The sequence below is a fragment of the Garra rufa genome, chromosome 24, assembly GCF_049309525.1.
Source record: "Garra rufa chromosome 24, GarRuf1.0, whole genome shotgun sequence".
In the NCBI taxonomy this organism is placed as follows: domain Eukaryota; kingdom Metazoa; phylum Chordata; class Actinopteri; order Cypriniformes; family Cyprinidae; genus Garra; species Garra rufa.
Genome location: NC_133384.1, coordinates 17,900,150 through 17,918,881, shown reverse-complemented (window position 1 = coordinate 17,918,881; position 18,732 = coordinate 17,900,150). Strand labels below are relative to the sequence as shown.

The 18,732-nt window shown below is 37.3% G+C and overlaps 2 protein-coding genes across 2 annotated transcripts in view; both read right to left on the bottom strand.

The window, feature by feature from the left end:
* Positions 1–1,527: 1,527 nt before the first annotated feature.
* Positions 1,528–6,472, bottom strand: pdia4 (protein disulfide isomerase family A, member 4). Its single transcript, XM_073830829.1, has 10 exons — positions 6,176–6,472; positions 5,793–5,982; positions 5,501–5,706; positions 5,265–5,403; positions 4,944–5,149; positions 4,182–4,340; positions 3,924–4,075; positions 2,589–2,745; positions 2,257–2,490; positions 1,528–2,157 (listed from the first exon to the last, which is right to left on the bottom strand). The coding sequence occupies exons 1-10, from the start codon at positions 6,261–6,263 to the stop codon at positions 1,742–1,744; spliced, it is 1,947 nt and encodes a 648-aa protein (XP_073686930.1). The 5' UTR covers positions 6,264–6,472; the 3' UTR covers positions 1,528–1,741.
* A 1,673-nt stretch (positions 6,473–8,145) lies between these two features.
* The window catches only part of LOC141300230 (polycystin-1-like protein 1), a 41,496-nt gene continuing 30,909 nt past the window's right edge, over positions 8,146–18,732 (bottom strand). Inside the window, exons 36-48 of the mRNA XM_073830557.1 lie at positions 17,698–17,830; positions 17,501–17,585; positions 17,209–17,370; positions 15,677–15,795; positions 15,487–15,600; positions 13,662–13,896; positions 12,731–12,832; positions 12,497–12,637; positions 11,744–11,878; positions 9,598–9,750; positions 9,356–9,523; positions 8,801–8,883; positions 8,146–8,695 (exon numbers count right to left, since the gene is read on the bottom strand). Of these exons, the coding sequence (XP_073686658.1) occupies positions 8,635–8,695; positions 8,801–8,883; positions 9,356–9,523; positions 9,598–9,750; positions 11,744–11,878; positions 12,497–12,637; positions 12,731–12,832; positions 13,662–13,896; positions 15,487–15,600; positions 15,677–15,795; positions 17,209–17,370; positions 17,501–17,585; positions 17,698–17,830 (1,691 nt within the window). The 3' untranslated portion in view covers positions 8,146–8,634. The remainder of the gene's footprint in view (positions 8,696–8,800; positions 8,884–9,355; positions 9,524–9,597; positions 9,751–11,743; positions 11,879–12,496; positions 12,638–12,730; positions 12,833–13,661; positions 13,897–15,486; positions 15,601–15,676; positions 15,796–17,208; positions 17,371–17,500; positions 17,586–17,697; positions 17,831–18,732) is intronic.

The window sequence follows — 18,732 nt, the reverse complement described above, 5'->3', positions numbered from 1 at the left end:
TCATTCTATTTTCGCATTGAACTGAGGGACTTCCTGTGGACTGTTTGGACTTGGGTCAACCGGTTCATTAAGTACCACCCACTCACACAGAATCTGTTAACGGGGGCAATGCCATCAGCGCGTACAATATTGGTGGGCAATCCGAATCACTTTCGCGAGTCGGTTCTTTTGAACAGTTCTAAAAATGATTCAGAGACTCCTACGTCATCACACGGTTCTCACAGCATGGCATTGTATTGTATAATCTAAAACGTCCCAGTAAAGCCATGTATAGCCGCAAATTGCTGCTAAAATAAGCTAACTTTCAAATAAAACGCTATTTTTAAATCTAATTGTTTCGTACGCTACCAGAAGTTTTTGAACAGCAAGCTTTTCTGCTCACCAAGCCTGCATTTATTTTATTCGATCCAAAGTACAGCAAAAATTTTGAAGTAGTTGTACTAGTTAAAATAACTGTTTTCTATTTGAGTACATTTTAAAATGTAATTTAGTCCTGTGATTTCAAAGCAGAATTTTTAGCATCGCTCCAATTACATGATTCTTCAGAAATCGTTGAGTAGAATTTCAGTTTTTTAATAGGTTTAGAAAAACAGCATGTATCTTAATTGAGAAATCAATTGTAACATTATAAAAGTCTTGATCAATTTAAAGCACCCTTGCTTAATAAAAGTATTAATTTCTTAAAAAATAAAAATAAAATTATACTGACTCTAAGCTTTTGAATGGTTTCTGAACAGAAAATCTGCATATTAGAATTATTTCTAATGTATGACATGGAGTATCACAGGAATAAATTACATTTTAAAATAGTCACCTTAGAATTATAAGGTTCTATCTGCATTCTGAGCACTTCTGAGATTCCATTTTTGATTTCAAAATGTACACAGCTTACAAAAGAAACATCAAATAATGTGAATGTTGTCACAGATTAAGAATATGTGAATAACTCAATTTTGACAAAAATGTCAGATAGAACCTTATAATTCTAAGGTGACGAAATATATTCAAATAGAAACCAGTTTTAAATAGTAAAAACATTTTTACTAACCGTTTTTTCTGTACTTTGGATCAAAATAAATGCAGGCTCAGTGAGCAGAAGAGACTTCTTTAAAAAAAAAAACTTTTGATTGGTAGTTTATATGCACATTAATAAAACTGCCACTTACATTTCCTGCACATTTTATTTCTGTAATTTCACTATTAAAATATAGTGAACTTTTTAAGCTTAATTTTAAAATCATATGATCTAGAGAGTTCATACTATCAGCTTATCAGTTTAAGACTTATTATAGTTCTCATTTTAATCAGTAACCAAGTCAGTGAAAAGTCTTAAACTCCTTCCAGATTTTTATTTTTTTTTTTTTTAAATTTAGGTTTTTTTTTTTTGGAAATGTATTATTGCAAAAAATGATTTCAATAGTTTTGTTTGTTTTTTAAATCTGAAGGAGTGTTTGGACCTCAAAACTGTGGCACAACTTAACCTGTTGAAATGAAACCAACCAGAAGTTATTTATGACAACCACTCCATTTATGTTTTTCCATTATTTTATTTAAAAGACTTGGGAGAAATAAACAGTGCTTGCTTTGGAATGAAAATACTGAATGTTTTGATCCCAGAAACGAAAGAAAAGTACAAAAACAAATCAAAACATTCTCTTTTCTGAAGGTCACCAAGCCCTCCAGAATACCTCCATTCTCAGGGAACTGCATTTATATAAAGTTCATGGTTTCTCTAAATTGCTTAGAGCTCATCTTTTTTCTGTGATAACTTTGTGGCATGCTTTTCCACAAATTTGCTAAATTCCTCCACGTCCCTTTTGCCGCCTTCAAATTTGACTGGGTTCTGCTTGCTGTTGCTGGGAGCAAAGTAGATGGTAGGGAAACCTTCTACTTTATAACTGTCATGAGAAACATCATTAGCAGTGGCATCCATTTTGGCAATGACGAGATTCTTCTCATTCTTGTATTTCTTTCCGAGAGCTGTATAATCTGGCTCCAGCTTTTTACAGTGACCACACCATGGTGCATAGAACTCAATAAGGACGTCTTTCTTTGTATCCATCACAATGTCATCAAAAGTCTTGCCCACCACAACCTTCACCGGTCCTTTGTTGCTCTTAGGAATAGGCTGAGACTTTACAATAGGTTTTAGCTTACCTGTCAGAAAAGAAAAGGACGTAGTCACAGATTCCTCTGATTAAGGCTGATTAAGTTGGAGAAACATGTATTTTCATAAGATACTTTTCAATACTTTACCTTTTTTGAAGGCCACAACAAAGCTTCGGAGCACATCGGAGTCAAATTCCTCTGGCTCCATGGCATATTTCTTCCCTCCCTCACCAAGAATGGCAACATTAACCTCTTCCCCGCTTTCACTGAGCCCAAGGCTCTTCAATTCATCAGAATAGTCTTCCTCATCTGCAATGGCGAATGTGTACTCTGGGAAGTCCTTTGCTACTTCAAGCACTTTGCTCCTCCAAAACTGGGTGGCTGGTTGGAAATGATAACAAACAAAAGCATTTGCATTGTGAGCTACAGGCATTGCAGGACTTTCAAAGCACTGCAACCGCCACAGCTTAAACACATACCAACTCTGTAGTCAAAACTGAAGTCTACTCCGTAATAAACAACCACGAGAGGTCGTGCGGTGTATCTTTTTGCATCGTTGCTCTGTTTTCTGTGCCCAACCAAAGGCAGTATGTGTTTCTTGAAGAACTCTTGAACTTCTGAAGCAGGTGTGGAGTCCTTTAGGATAGACAAGGAAAATCTGTTAGGAAAACTGCCTGAAGGTTAATGCACAAAAATTAGTGTTGTTCAAAAGAAATTCCTATACAGATTTCACTGGGTTCAAGTTACCCGATTGCGCAGCCATATTGGTGACACTCGGATGTAAATAACAGCATGGATTGCACGGTTAATGCACTACTGAATATGTTGTTCTGCAAATTTATACTGTCTAAACCAGTGGTTCTCAATCCTGGTCCCAGGGGACCCCTGCTCTGCACATTTTGCATGTCTCCCTTATTTAACACACCTGATTGAGATCAGCTCATTAGGAGAGAGATCCATGAACTGAACTAACAAGCTGAAGATCTCAATCAGGTGTGTTAAATAAGAGAGACATGCAAAATGTGCAGAGCAGGGGTCCCCCAGGACCAGGATTGAGAACCACTGGTCTAAACCAAGGGTCACCAAACTTGATCCTGGAGGGCCGGCGTCCTGCAGAGTTTAGCTCCAACTTGCCTCAACACAGCTGCCTGGAAGTTTCAAGTATACCTATTAAGACCTTGATTAGCTGGTTCAGGTGTGTTTGATTAGGGTTGGAGCTAAACTCTGTAGGGACACCTGCCCTCCAGGACCGAGTGTGGTGACCCCTGGTCTAAACCAAGGAAAAACATTTGGGAGCTGCTAAATCATATTGAGAAGGACATAGTAAGCAAGAAAGGGCGTAATATTTTGACAAACTAAAGTTAATAGGTGGTAAAGATACGTACGAGCAGTATTAGCCTAGTATTTTACCTACATGACATGAAATAAGAACAAACATGAAATTAGTCACTATTCTTGCTCTAGAGATCCTGGTTCAGTTTGCTTTTGTTCCTCAGACAGCTTTTTGTACTCTTCTCTTTAATTCGTTATAACTTTTATATAGTATATGGTACTCCAATTGTGCTTCCCAGTCTGACCAATTAATACAGCCCAAAACATGACAATTGACCATTTTCAGCAGCAATAATCAGCAAAAAAATGCAAGTTTTGTTCAGTAGCATTGTTTACATTTAGTGCCACCAATATGGTTGACTGATGACGCACCGTGATAACCCTCTATTGACATTGGACCTTTTTCGCCTGCAAAAGTTTGCCGAAACTTCTGTTACCACACATTAAAGATCTCACACAAACAATAAATAAGCAGAACTTACTTTAATTGTTAGTGAATGAGATGCAGGCTCATGTGTAGACCTAAACTTCTCTGGCTGGAGCATGACTACTTGTCCAGGTGAAGCCTTAAGGAATTTTGCAACTTCATTGTTGAACGTATGCATAAATTTGTAGTCTTCTCGTAGAGAATTACCTACATGAAGAAAGAACAAAGTTGTTAGAAAAGAAATAAAAAGTACAGATTCAGATTAAATCTCATCCACTTGAAAAAGAGGATTTTCAGACAGCACAATACACACATGCTTCTTGATAGGTCTCATATACTGCATCTTCTTCACTGGAGAAAACGCCTACAATCACAGCATCGTCGCCATCTCTGACGAGCTCCTGAACTTGTTTTAGAGTCTGCACCTGCTTTGATGGAGGACCAGCCTGGTCTGACATGAAATCAACAATACCTACAGAACAAAAAAAGAGGAGATTGTAATTCTCAAGTTCCAACACTGCCAAATCAATCTGTCAAGACAACTGACCCTTTGCAAAAACCCACCCTCCTTAGTTACTCTTGCTATGTCCGACAAACAATGCAGCTCTCACACTACATACACATGTTCTCACGCAGTAGAACAGACATTGCGGAGGAAAGAGAAAACTGACAACAGCTGATAGACAAGACAGAGCAGGTTACTTCTGGTACGAAACAAGGTCTCAGCTTTAAAACGTTGTGATTTTGTAAGAAATTCAAACAATAAAAATTGTTTTGTGGCTCTTTAGTGTCATGACAGATTGTCTGCACAGCCTTATTACATAAATCGGCACGTGAACCAAACGTCTTTTCTTCCTTATTTAAGGCATGAAAAAAAAATGAATCAACATCAGAACTTATTATTTCAAACGCCAAAAGACGCCAGTGCACAATTTTTCACGTTGAAGTCCACCGAAGTTAATCTACTCTCCTGTCTGATTTGTTTGCCGGACAAAATGGCAGATTCAGCATTATGATTGGTCAGATCGCCTGTCGATCAAGCTGTTTGCGAAGGGTCAATTGGTGATCGACCTACCAAACTTCTCCCGTGGTCCATTGTAGTCGAAAGCCTTGCCCTTTCTGAAGATTTTAAGAGTTGGGTAGCCAGAAACACCAAACCGTGTTGCTAAATCACTCTCTACAGTGGCATCAACTTTAGCCAGTGGAATTGGAGGAGTGCGATTGCTGAGCTCCTTAGCAGCCTTCTCATACTCAGGTGCGAGTCTCTTACAATGGCCACACCTGTTGGATTAAAATACGTGACTCTCAAAAAGACACAATGATGCTTCTAAAAGAATGCAAATGTGTTACATCATAATACAATAAACAAGCTGCACAGGAATCTAAATATACAAACCAGGGTGCATAGAACTCCACCAGAATGATGTCTGCATTGTTCACCACATCATCAAAATTATCTGTAGTCAAGACCAGGGTGGCCTCAGGAGGAGGTTTCCAGTCAGGTTGGGCAACTTCTTTAACTCGTTCCACAATGGCTGAAAAAATGAAAGTTAAAAGTGTGCTTCATTAACAACGCACCAGGAAGGAAAGTTCACAGCAATCTGATGGAAATTCACTGTGCACTGCACTCACCTCGCTCACTTCGGTCCCCATCATAGTCCACCGGCTCTCCCTTTTTAAGTATTTTGATGGTGGGATATCCAGAAACCTCAAACCTACTACCCAGAGCACTGGCCTTAGTGGCATCAACCTTTGCCACTGGAATTGGTGGGTCATTCTCCTTTAGCGTCTGAGCGATCTTCTCATACTCAGGAGCAAACTGTTTGCAGTGGCCACACCTGAAAAAAAGTTTAATATTTGCATGAGAAAGATCTTTGGCAGTCAATGGCGTGTCTCCTACGGGTGTAGAGCAAACAAAACTTACCATGGTGCATAGAACTCCACCAATACAGTGTCTTTGCCCTCCATGAAGGTGTCAAAGTTTTTATCTGTTAGGACCAGCACCCCATTCTCCTCCTTTACTTCAGTGTCATCTACATCATCATCATCATCATCACCGTCTTCATCATCATCATCATCATCATTATCTTCTTCTCCGAGATCTTCTGCTGAATCTAAAATGTTTGGGTTAACAAATTTGAAACGCATTCAGATAAATTAACATATATTTCCTGCTTTATATGAATAGGTCTTTGCAACAAAAACATCTTGGTCTCCACAACATGCAGTGCTTGCTAGCTAGACCTTAACTCTAGCTAGCAAGTGCAACGAGTCTAGTATGTTAGATATCTGCAACAGATATCTTACCAGCTTTGGCATCATCTTCGCATCGGCTTGGCAATATGAAGTGTGTCACTCCAAGCAGCACAATCAATAGAAGGATTATCTTCTTCATGATCTCTAATAGCTATTCACGCCTCCTTTAGTTAGCCTAATGGATCAAACAGATACGCATACACTGCTACCGGTAACCAAAGGAATAAATACTGTGATAGTTATAATAGCGTTTGCATTAAATGATTTGGCTCAGCTCATCACAAGTCTCGCATTTTTGTCTAAATGCTTTTTTTTACTTCGCTTCCCCACTCCTTTACTTGAACTTGAGTGACTTGCCACGCTCTGATTGGCTGGTAGCGCAAGGACTCGGCCAATCATCGGTCGCCACTCAAGTCCGCAGTTCATGCACGTTCAATACCGCAATTGGGTGGTCTGTCGTGGGCTACAAGCTGATTGGACGATTAGTGAAAGAGATAAGACGAGATGCAGGAAGTGTTACTAGGAGAAAGTTATTGCTTTTACGAGTTAAGTTTTAAGATTGTTGAAGTTATAAGATTCACACGAACCTGAATTATGACAGCAGTGGTGTAGACATAAAATAAATGAGAAAAAGGGGAAGATATATAAAAGTTTTATTTACTAAATTATTATTTCGGCTAAATAAAGTTTAAGTTTTAATTGCAAAATAACAGAAGCTGCTCATACATTTTCACGAATGCAAATAATACTCCAAACGTGAATTTTGAAACTATTCAACGTTTCTGTGTTTTAGTCACTTATTTGTATGGGGGGAAACAAAATTGTCTTAAAACATAATTAAACCTTTAGAAATTCTATTAAAAACAGAATTTGCTTAAGCTGTAATACACACAGCTATATGTGCAGTTAGCCCATGCATGTGCTGAAGCTTAAGTATCTAAAATGACAGTAAATGGAGCTCTCACATATGCTATTGAGAAGAAATTATTGATACTTTAGAATGTCTAAGGCTATATGAAGATTTCCAAGACACAGCTGGCAGCCTTATTCCTTAGCATAAAATGTGTTGTACCATAAAACCTTTGAGGGTGTTTAAGAAAAAGCACAATATCATAAAACGTTTGATCAAAACAGCTGAGGAAAATCCTGCACTTTCATATGACCCAATGAAACGTAGAAAAACATTTCAATGCAGAGTATAAGAAGAACACAAGACAAGCATGGCTTTCATGATTCATGAGGCATCTTGCTGAATGCCACTCTTGGCCAAGAAGAACAGAAAACGCTGACTTGAATATGCTAAAATTAATTTATATAGACCTGTGCAGTTCTGAAAGTTTTATTGAGTGATGTGACCAAGCTGGAAGTTTTTGGACCTATGAATCAGTGGTAGGTCTGGTGCAAAAATGGCAAAATATGAGCAAAAGAACACCATCTCCCTGGTGGACCAGTCCTGTTATGGGAAGTGGAAATCATGACTGTATGGAGGACATCATGGATTCTTTGAAGTATCAGGCCATTTTGGCAAGAATTTTGATACTTTTGGTGCAAAGACTGAAGCTAATGATCAATGGACTTCATGCATGACAATTATCCAAAGTATAGATCCAAATCTACTTATGCTTGCTTCAGGGATCAGTCATAGAATGTTCTTAAGTGGCCTGTTCAGTCTTTCAGACAAGGAATGGGCAGTAGAGACGTGGCGGAAGCTTCTAAGCACTCCCAAGCAGTGCTTATGTGTGGTTTTAAAGAATAAAAGATTCTGCACCAAATTTGTCTTTTAGGGGTTGAATAATTTTGAACACGAACATTTAGAACCAAATATATTTTTTTGTTTTATTAACATCACAAAATGTTGTTCTCTGCAGCAAAATGTCAAAGGGGCAGGTTAAGGGGGTTAAATAATTTGATTAAAACTGTATATTTAAAAAACTTCAATTTGTCAAACATGTTAAGACATGTCCTAGTGGTAGTAGTATTTTAGCAACTTTCTGCAAATCAAATATCACATTTGAGGTATATAATTAATTATTTAAAGGTTTTTAAAGTATTGTTAACCAAGGATCATTCTAAAAAAACAACACTATAGGGAATAGGGTTTGAAAATGCAAATTCTCTTCTGGGATAAAACAGTAAAACTGAACAGCTCTTTTTTCTTATATTACATACATTGTTCAATGCACCCTGGAATAACTGTTTGTCCTTGTACAGAATTGTCCATTCCCCCAAAAGACAATGCATCACACATATATGACTCTTCATGACTGTTCACTTTGCAAGTTGATAAGGTAAGAGTGTGCTTTCTCATTTGTGCCTGGAGGGCAAATTTATGCTCATCTGCCGACCTGATTGGATCAGACAGCATTGATTTTAAGTACAATTTGTCCTTCCACTCAGCTGGTGCACAATACTTGCTTGAAGAAAGAATATGGGCCTGTCCAGTCTCTTTTGACTCTCTGATTGGATCTTTGACGCGGTTTCTAAATTTCCTCTGCCCTCCTAAAAGACTCTCATCCTGTGGTCTTCCTCTGCTTTGTAATATATTGAGACGTTCTGTGTTCAAGTGGTGATCTATAATTGAAACAATTATCATGTTACAGTAATAGACTTGGACATTCGTTCATATTGCATCTCAACTCTACTGTATTTGTAATTTGATATAGAAAACAAATCTACCTGTGAGTGTTTTCCCTATATGATGCACTGCTGATATTCAGGCATCCTGTGTGTTTCTTCCCCAGTCTATCAAAGATTACACTCTATACAAAACAAGAATATGCAATTGCTGCAATTATTTAGATAATACAATTTAGTATAAACTACATATTTTAACATCTGAACAGATTTAGAGATGGCCAGCAGCAACAGCTTAAAGCCAAAATGCCTTGATGGATTTGTTGTTGTTGTTTTTTTTACAAAGATGCAGCTTTTTGCTTCACAACACATTATTCCATAGACTTGAGTCGTATGGATTATTGTGATGTTTTTATCAGCTGTTTCAACTCTCATTCTGAAGGCACCCATTCACTGCAGAGGATCCATTGGTAAGCAAGTGATGTAATGCTAAATTAATGTATGTGAGTAAACAAATTTTCCAATTTTTTTTTTTGGTGAACTATTTCTTTAATTTAATATATATGTTAATAAGCCTTTTCCCCTTTGATAGCTGGTGCTTGTAGTCGTCATTTAACACCACATTACTAATACTGTATAATGTAACAAAATCATCACCTCTGAGTCTGGGCTATAAACACTCCCAGAAACCGGCAAAGAGAAATTGCTCTGGGTTTCAAATATATTTTCTTTTGCTGGCAACGTGCTGTGGAGGCTGTCTGACATAGTGCAGAGATGAAACAACAGCTCATCCATAAGGTCCTCAAACTCTGCTAGGTAAAAGCTCTGTGAAAAGAAAAGCAGATTTATCATTAAATGATGCGGTCAAGAGTATTTATGTCTTAACGATTAGTGCTTACATTAGTGTGGACCTGATGGTCAGTTGACTTGTGACTGGCTTTGCCAACAATGCATAAAGCCTTGTCTTTAACATAAGAAATCAGCTCAAAGACAGTCAGTAAATGTTTTCTTTTCTTAGTTTGTTTCGCCAAAAAGGTAAAGGTGGCAATTACCTGAAAATGATCAAACCAGAATCATGTCATAAATTAATAACATTTACACTTTTAACCATATATGAGATACTGCACTCATATACAGTCGTGGCCAAAAGTTTTGAGAATTACATAAATATTGGAAATTGGAAAAGTTGCTGCTTAAGTTTTTATAATAGCAATTTGCATATACTCCAGAATGTTATGAAGAGAGATCAGATGAACTGCATAGTCCTTCTTTGCCATGAAAATTAACTTAATCCCGAAAAAAACTTTCCACTGCATTTCATTGCTGTCATTAAAGGACCTGCTGAGATCATTTCAGTAATCGTCTTGTTAACTCAGGTGAGAATGTTGACGAGCACAAGGCTGGAGATCATTATGTCAGGCTGATTGGGTTAGAATGGCAGACTTGACATGTTAAAAGGAGGGTGATGCTTGAAATCATTGTTCTTCCATTGTTAACCATGGTGACCTGCAAAGAAACGCGTGCAGCCATCATTGCGTTGCATAAAAATGGCTTCGCAGGCAAGGATATTGTGGCTACTAAGATTGCACCTAAATCAACAATTTATAGGATCATCAAGAACTTCAAGGAAAGAGGTTCAATTCTTGTTAAGAAGGCTTCAGGGCGTCCAAGAAAGTCCAGCAAGCGCCAGGATGGTCTCCTAAAGAGGATTCAGCTGCGGGATCGGAGTGCCACCGGTGCAGAGCTTGCTCAGGAATGGCAGCAGGCAGGTGTGAGCGCATCTGCACGCACAGTGAGGCCAAGACTTTTGGAAGATGGCCTGGTGTCAAGAAGGGCAGCAAAGAAGCCACTTCTCTCCAAAAAAAACATCAGGGACAGATTGATCTTCTGCAAAAAGTATGGCGAATGGACTGCTGAGGACTGGGGCAAAGTCGTATTCTCCGATGAAGCCTCTTTCCGATTGTTTGGGGCATCTGGAAAAAGGCTTGTCCGGAGAAGAAAAGGTGAGCGCTACCATCAGTCCTGTGTCATGCCAACAGTAAAGCATCCTGAGACCATTTATGTGTGGGGTTGCTTCTCATCCAACGGAGTGGGCTCACTCACAATTTTGCCCAAAAACAGCCATGAGAATGGTACCAAAACACCCTCCAACAGCAACTTCTTCCATCAATCCAACAACAGTTTGGTGAAGAACAATGCATTTTCCAGCACGATGGAGCACCGTGCCATAAGGCAAAAGTGATAACTAAGTGGCTTGGGGACCAAAACGTTGAAATTTTGGGTCCATGGCCTAGAAACTCCCCAGATCCTAATCCCATTGAGAACTTGTGGTCAATCCTCAAGAGGCGGATGGACAAACAAAAACCCACTAATTCTGACAAACTCCAAGAAGTGATTATGAAAGAATGGGTTGCTATCAGTCAGGATTTGGCCCAGAAGTTGATTGAGAGCATGCCCAGTCGAATTGCAGAGGTCCTGAAAAAGAAGGGCCAACACTGCAAATACTGACTCTTTGCACAAATGTCATGTAATTGTCGATAAAAGCCTTTGAAACGTATGAAGTGCTTGTAATTATATTCCAGTACATCACAAAAACAACTGCAACAAAGATCTAAAAGCAGTTTAGCAGCAAACTTTGTGAAAACTAATATTTGTGTCATTCTCGAAACTTTGGCCACGACTGTACAGTACACTGTGTATCACCAGTATTATGATATTCTAATACATACCGTAGCATTAAATGGAATCATAGTGCAAAATATAGCTCCAAAATAAAGTGTTGATGGGACTTGGGTTTGGATCTGAATGTCACCAAAGTGGCTCATGCAAAAGAAACGAGTAAAGATCCAATAAGCAGATCTAGTGATACTGGTTAATGGGAGTGAATGAAAGATCAAGTTGCGGAGACCGGAGAGGGCCACGGCGACAATAACACCAGGTGCCTAAATAGAAATAAAGAAAAGTAATTTAATGGAAGTAGCCTTTGGTTACATTAATGGGGTGAACTGATTTTAACATATTGTGTTATGTAAATCAATAGGCTACCAGTAACCAAAGCAGGTTGGAGAAGATCAGTTTCCAAGTAGACACAGCTGCTGCCACTACTTTGTTTAGCCGTAGTAAAGACACACATTTCAGGAGAAGCAAATTCACAACAACGCCAAGGAGTGATTGAGAAAGCTGCGAGTGAAATATGTTCATGTCATAAAGGATCTGTCTGCCAATGAATAAATGTTTTAAATGTTTTAAAATTCAGAAAGCTGGCAGGAAGTCTGAACAAATTTGTTCATTTAAAGAGGTAGTTCACTCAAAAATTAAAATTCTGTCATTAATTACTCACCCTCATGTCATTCCAAAACTATAAGACTATGTTCATCTTTGAAACAAAAATAAAGATACTTCTGATTGAACCCGAGAGCTTTCTGACCCTGATCTGAGGTTGAATCACTGGACTATTTTAACAATGTTCTTACTACCTTTCTGGGCCTTGAACGTGTCAGTTGCACTGCTGTCTATGCAGGGTCAGAAAGCTCTCAGATTTCAACAAAAATATCTTAATTTGTGTTCTGAAAATAAAAAAAAGATCTTATGGGTTTGGATTGACACGAGGGTGAGTAATTCATGACAAAATTTACATTTTTGGCTGTCCCTTTATGCCATGTAACTGCATGCAGTGCCAGTTTTTTACTGCTAAAACGTTAATCATCAGTTGATTCACATTAAGGATTTTTTAATATAGTGGGATGATAGAAATACAATATAGGTAATGTCTTAATGAACTATACTGCATTGTCCTACCTGTTCACTAAAGAAGATAGGACTTAGATCAACATGTAATTTAAAATCCTCCTTCTGCAGGAAATCAATCATCTCTGTTTTTAGCATGAAGATGTAGACAGAGCAAATAAACCGCAAAAGACTGCAGATGAAAACTGTCACCTGTGTAAAAAAATATATTTAAATAATGTAAAATAGAGTAAAGAAGATTAAAGTGATTAAAAAGATTAAGACAGAGAATAAGAAGAAAATCACCTCTAACCAGCTCCAAAGGTTTCTCCAGTAAAGCCATCCTCTTTGAGTCATAACATATATTTGCCAATACATATGAAGCAGGATGAGTGAAAGGAAAATAAGCTAGAAGTAAAAAGACATGGGAATAAATAAATATAGATGTAATAAATCAAAAATCTGTCTTGAACCAAACATTTGACGATAGCCATTGACTTTGATAGCATAAAAAACTATATAAATCAGTGGCTACCGTCAGCTGTTTGGTTACCAACGTTCTTCAAAATATCTTCTTTTGTGTTCAACAGATGAAAAAAACTCACAGGTTTGAAACAACTTGAAAGTGACTAAATGATGATTTTTTTTATTTTTGAGTGATCTATAGTTCACTTAAAAATGAACATTCTGTCATTAATTACCCTCATGTTGTTCCAAACCCAAAAAACCTTTGTTCATCTTCAACCACAAATCAAGATATTTCTGATGAAATCCAAGAGTTTTCTGACCCTGCATAGACAGCAACGCAACTGACACATTCAAGGCCCAGAAGGGTGGTAAGAACGTGCCAGTTGTGTTGCTGTCTATGCAGGGTCAGAATGCTCTTGGATTTCATAAAAAATATCTTAATTTGTGTTCTAAAGATGAACTAAGGTCTTACGGGGGTTGAAATGACATGAGAGTGAGTAATTATTGACAGAATTCTGGGCCCTGTGCACTGACTCAGCTATGGGGCCCCCCTACAAACCAAACAATCACGTTCGTGGGGGGGTGTTCGCGATCGTAATGTAACGTTCCGGGGGGAGGGGGGTTTGTGGGGGGATGTTGGAGATGGGTGGTCCAAGGGCCCCTGTTACTCTGTTCCACTATTACCCCCTGTCAGACGCCCCTGTTATCAGCTCAGCTACTCTGCTGTCATACATGTGTCTGGACTATAATGCTGCTTTAAGATGCTCACCTCACAGATCATAACACTGTAGTCAAAGACAGCTGGGATGTGGTAAAGTCTAGTGGACTGTATGTTTGATGAGGGCATCAGAGCTCCTGTTAAAGTTTGCTCTACTTGAATAGTGACTGCCGTGAAGAGGTTACTTGGCCCACTGTACAGGATAAACTGGACCATCACAATTTGGGTGAAAGGAGTCATCCAGCCAGAATCCAAAAGCTTTTTAATTGACTTGATTGCTGTAAACCTATTTTAGCAACGAAACACATATTTTTTATATATACATAAATATATACGTGCACGTGTGACTCCGGACCACAAAACCAGTCTTAAATAGCACAAGTATATTTGTAGCAATAGCCAAAAATACATTGTATGGGTCAAAATTATTGATTTTAAGTAAAGTGACGATCATGATTTATGAAGTTATTTTGTAAATTTCTTACCATATCAAAACTTAATTTTTGATTAGTAATATGCATTGCTAAGAACTTAATTTGGACAACTTTAAAGGTTTCGGATTTTTAAATATTGTCCTATCCTAACAAACCATACATTAATAAAAAGCTTATTTATTCGGCTTTTAGATGGTATATAAATCTCAGTTTTCAAAAAAATTGACCCTTATGACTGATTTTGTGGTTCAGGGTCACATATAAGATAACTAGAAGTTTATCTGACCTTGTTTTTCCCAGGCTCACACTCACACTTTCTCCCTCATAACATCCAAGTTTCCCACAAATTGAGTGTCTCTTTTCCACAGACTGGTTATTGAGGCATTTAAAATTATTCTTGCTCAGCAAACTCAAGATCTGTGCATTGAGAAAAGAATTATTAACCTGTCAAAAGTGACATGTATATATACAGTATATTTAAAGTGATAGTTCACCCAAAAGTCAAAATTCTGTCATTAATTGCTCACCCTCATGTTGTTCCAAACCTGCAAGACCTTAGTTCATCTTCGGAAGACAATTTAAGATATTTTTGATGAAATCCAAGTGCTTTCTGACCCTGCATAGACCGCAATGCAACTGACACGTTCAAGACCCAGAAATGTAGTAAAAACATCAATAAAATAGTCCATGTGGCGTTATTAAAATAGTTCCTGTGAACACATGTCAAAGACTGACTCGGAAGAGAAGAAATTGTTGAATAAAGTCATTATTTTTGGTTTCTTTGCACACAAAAAGTATTCATATGGACTATTTTATATGTCCTTACTAACTTTCTAGGCCTTAAATGAGTCAGTTGTATTGTTGTCTAAAAAGGGTCAGAAAGATCTCGTATTTCATCAAAAATACCTTAATTTGTGTCCTGAAGATAACAAAGGTCTTACGAGTTTAAAAATGACATGAGGGTGAATAATTAATGACAGAATTTTTGGGGTGAACTATCCCTTCACAAAAAAAAATCATATTTACTGTAAAACAGTCAGTGTTGGTGATTTACCTGGCATGATGAGTTATATGTGTTCTTGATTTTTCTAATAACCGGACTCCCAATAAGAGAGAAAGAACAGCTGAAATCTCCTGTCTGATAAAGCAACACATAGTAAGCAGCATTCATCGCTAAACCACTTAAATCTTCTTTAAATACCAACAGATGTCAAATAAATCATTAAAAATGTACTTCATTTTTAACTCTTTTATCAATGTAGTTGCCATTGTCATATAATCTCTCGAGGAAAGTGGTTGTTGTCCAGTTCCACCAATCATCATGTTTTTGGATGGAGTGAAATGAATTTTGCGAACTCCTGTTTATATGAAAATATTGTTAGCATGTGTAGTAATAATATCATTTCATATAATGTAGTTATATAAGAATGTCTGGTATTTACTTTGTGAAATGAATTTTGATAGCCTGATTCAAATGGTACTTGTGGTCATTGTCAGACTTTCCATAGGTCACAAACAGAACTGTCAACAGCACGATTAGGTGAAACATCAAATCCCTGTGGAAGCAAAAGTGTAATTTGAGAGTCGACTCAAATGTAAAAGGTTATATTGGGACTGATCAAATAGTTAGACCTTGCAGTTTTGCGAAGGAGAGTCTGTTTCTTTATTCGACCTCTCGCACACTTCAACTCTCTTGAATTTGGTGGCCGTACCAGACGCAGATACCTGGCTCTCTGACGGGCAGCGAGTACCTGCACATCAAAATAACACAGAATAGATGAAAACTTGATATCAGGTGTAAGTATTCAATCTAAAGTTCTTTGATGTACAGTCAAGCCCGAAATTATTCATACCCCTGGCAAATTCTGATTTAAAGTTAGTTTTATTCAACCAGCAAGTTTTTTTTTTGACCGGAAATGATACAGGCTTCTCCCAAAAGATAATAAGACGATGTACAAGAGGCATCATTGTGTAAAAAAAATATTTCTCAGCTTTTATTTACATTTGAACAAAAAGTGGCATGTCCAAAATTATTCATACCCTTTGCAAACTGTCACAGTCTATGGGAAAATCCAAAGTTCTATACCATTCCAAATAGTCCAAGCTGTCCTTAAGCATTCTAATTACCCTGATTCATTGGGAACAGCTGTTTTAATCAACTTAACAGGTGAAAAACAGAAGCCATCCTGATGAATCTGGGCTCCGCTGGTGACAACATCTCAAGGCAGACAGTCCAACACACACTGCACACCGCTGGGGTCCACAGAAACAGACCAAGGAGGACATTACTTCTCCAGATAAGGCACACAAAAGCCTTCTTGGCCTTTGCAAATGCTCATCTGGAAAAAGACGACGACTTATGGTCTTCTGTTTTATGGTCAGATAAAAAAGCCTTTATTTGGCGTAAAAAAGGAGAAGCCTTCAACCCTGAACACCATCCCCACTGTCAAACATGGTGGTAGGAAGGTAATGTTTTGGGGGTGCTTTTCAGCCGGTGGACCAGGGAACTTAATCACAGTAAACGGCACCATGAAAAAGGAGCAATACATCAAAATTCTCAACAACAACATCAGGCAGTCTGTAGAGAAACTTGGCCTTGGGCACCAGTGGACATCTCAGCACGACAACGACCCAAAACACAAAGCAAAAGTGGTGAAGAAATAGTTAGCAGACAAAAACATTAACAATTTGCAGTGGCCCAACCAGAGTCCTGACCTAAATCCATTTGAGAATCTGTGGAAGGAGCTAAAGATCAGGGTGATGGCAAGGAGACCCTCCAACCTGAAAGAGTTGGAGCTCATCGCTAAAGATGAATGGGCAAAAATATAATTGGAGACATGCAAAAAGCTGGTCAGCAATTATAGAAAGTGTTTGATTGTTGTATTAGCCAATAAGACTTTTCAATTGATTATTGAGAAGGGTATGAATAATTTGCCACTTTTTGTTCAAATGTAAATAAAAGATGAGTAATATTTTTTTCCACAATGATGCCTCTAGTACATCATCTTCTTCATCTGTCTTCTGGGAGTCATCTGTGTCATTTCTAATAAAAAAAACCTTGCTGGTTGAATAAAAGTAACTTTAAGTCAGAATTTGCCAGGGGTATGAAAAATTTTGGGCTTGGCTGTATGTATCACTGTCATAGAAACATGTTTTCCATTTACCTTTTCAAAATGTGGCTGCTGGTATTTGCTAACTAAGATGTCCTCATAGTTTGAGTCCCTGTGTCTCAATAACTCAGTGACAGGCTTTTTTACACATAGACTGTGGAACCAGTTGGGTTTCTTTCGATGCAGCAGAGACACTGCAATGGCAGTTATGACTATCTGTATAAGGAAGTAAAATTAGCCTATGTCAGGTTTGTATTTGTATTGATCCAGGAAATATGGGCCAAATATTAAATTGAAACTGTATACAGATAGTCTACACACTGTGTGCAGGATCAAGATGATTTACCATTGCTGGATGCAGTACAAAGCCACAGCAGAGAAGAGAAAAGAACACAGAATGAGCCCAAAGAAGAGTCTTTGTTTTGCTGAACCTGCAGGGTAACAAATTTAAATCCTTATTTTCATATATTTGGGAAACAAATACTATGCCTGAAGTAATATTCGAGCTTAAACAGAATATAGTACTAACAAAAGATCACTCACTTTACTCCAAGAGCTGATGTGATGACGAAGCACGTAAGACAAAGGGACAAGCAGAGAATCCAGGCAACATAATAACACCAGAATTGAAGACTTTGGATTCTACCAACACAAACCTGCTGGTTCTCTATGAAGCCTAAAAAAAGACATAGAATAGAGATTTTAAAAATATTCATAAATGATCATTTAACATACACTACTGTTTGTTTGTTTGTTTTTATAACTCAACTATTATTTAACATTTTTGTGGCTGGCTTAAAATTAATGTTTATTTATTAAACTTATTAGTAAATGTTAATTTATTAAACATACACTACCAGTCAAATGTAACGTCATAAGATTTGTAATGTTCTGCTCACCAAGCCTGCATTCATCTGATCCAAAGTACAGCAAAAACAGTTTTCTATTTGAATATATATTAAAATGTACTTTATTCCTGTGTTTTCAAAGCTGAATTTTAGCATCATTACTCCAGTCACATGATCTGTCAGAAATCATTCTAATATTCTAATTTGCTGCTCAAAAAACATTTACTATTATTATTATTATGTTGAAAAAAGCAGAGTAGATTTTTTTCAGGTTTCTTTGAAGACAAAAAAAGTTTAGAAGAACAGCATTTATCTGAAATAGAAATCTTTTGTAACATTATAAATGTCTTTATCATCACTTTCGATTAATTTAAAGAATCCTTGATAAATAAATGCATTAAGTTACAAAAAATATAATATATACTGATTTTAAATATACCAAGCTTTTGAATAATATAGTTGATAAAAAGCTTTTCTTTTAGATAAAAGCTGATCTTTGGATCTTTCTATTCAACAAAGAATCCAAAAAAGAATAAGGAACTCAACAGTTTTTTATTAAAACACTACTGTTTTTAAAAATAATAAAAAATGTCTTTTGAACAGCAAATCAGCATATAAGAATGATTATTGAAGGATCATGTGACACTGAAGACTGGAATAATGATGCTGAAATTTGTATTTTTGATCACATGAATAAATTACATTTTAAAATATATTTAAATAGACTGGT

What these genes read in the sequence shown, in the direction of transcription:
- pdia4 (XM_073830829.1), bottom strand. Translation starts at nt 6,263, where the DNA reads ATGAAGAAGATAATCCTTCTATTGATTGTGCTGCTTGGAGTGACACAC. An exon ending in TGGGGACCGAAGTGAGCGAG is followed by an intron (nt 5,404 to 5,500) that starts GTGAGTGCAGTG and finishes TCATTTTTTCAG; the next exon opens with CCATTGTGGAACGAGTTAAA. An exon ending in CAGTTTTGACTACAGAGTTG is followed by an intron (nt 2,491 to 2,588) that starts GTATGTGTTTAA and finishes ATTTCCAACCAG; the next exon opens with CCACCCAGTTTTGGAGGAGC.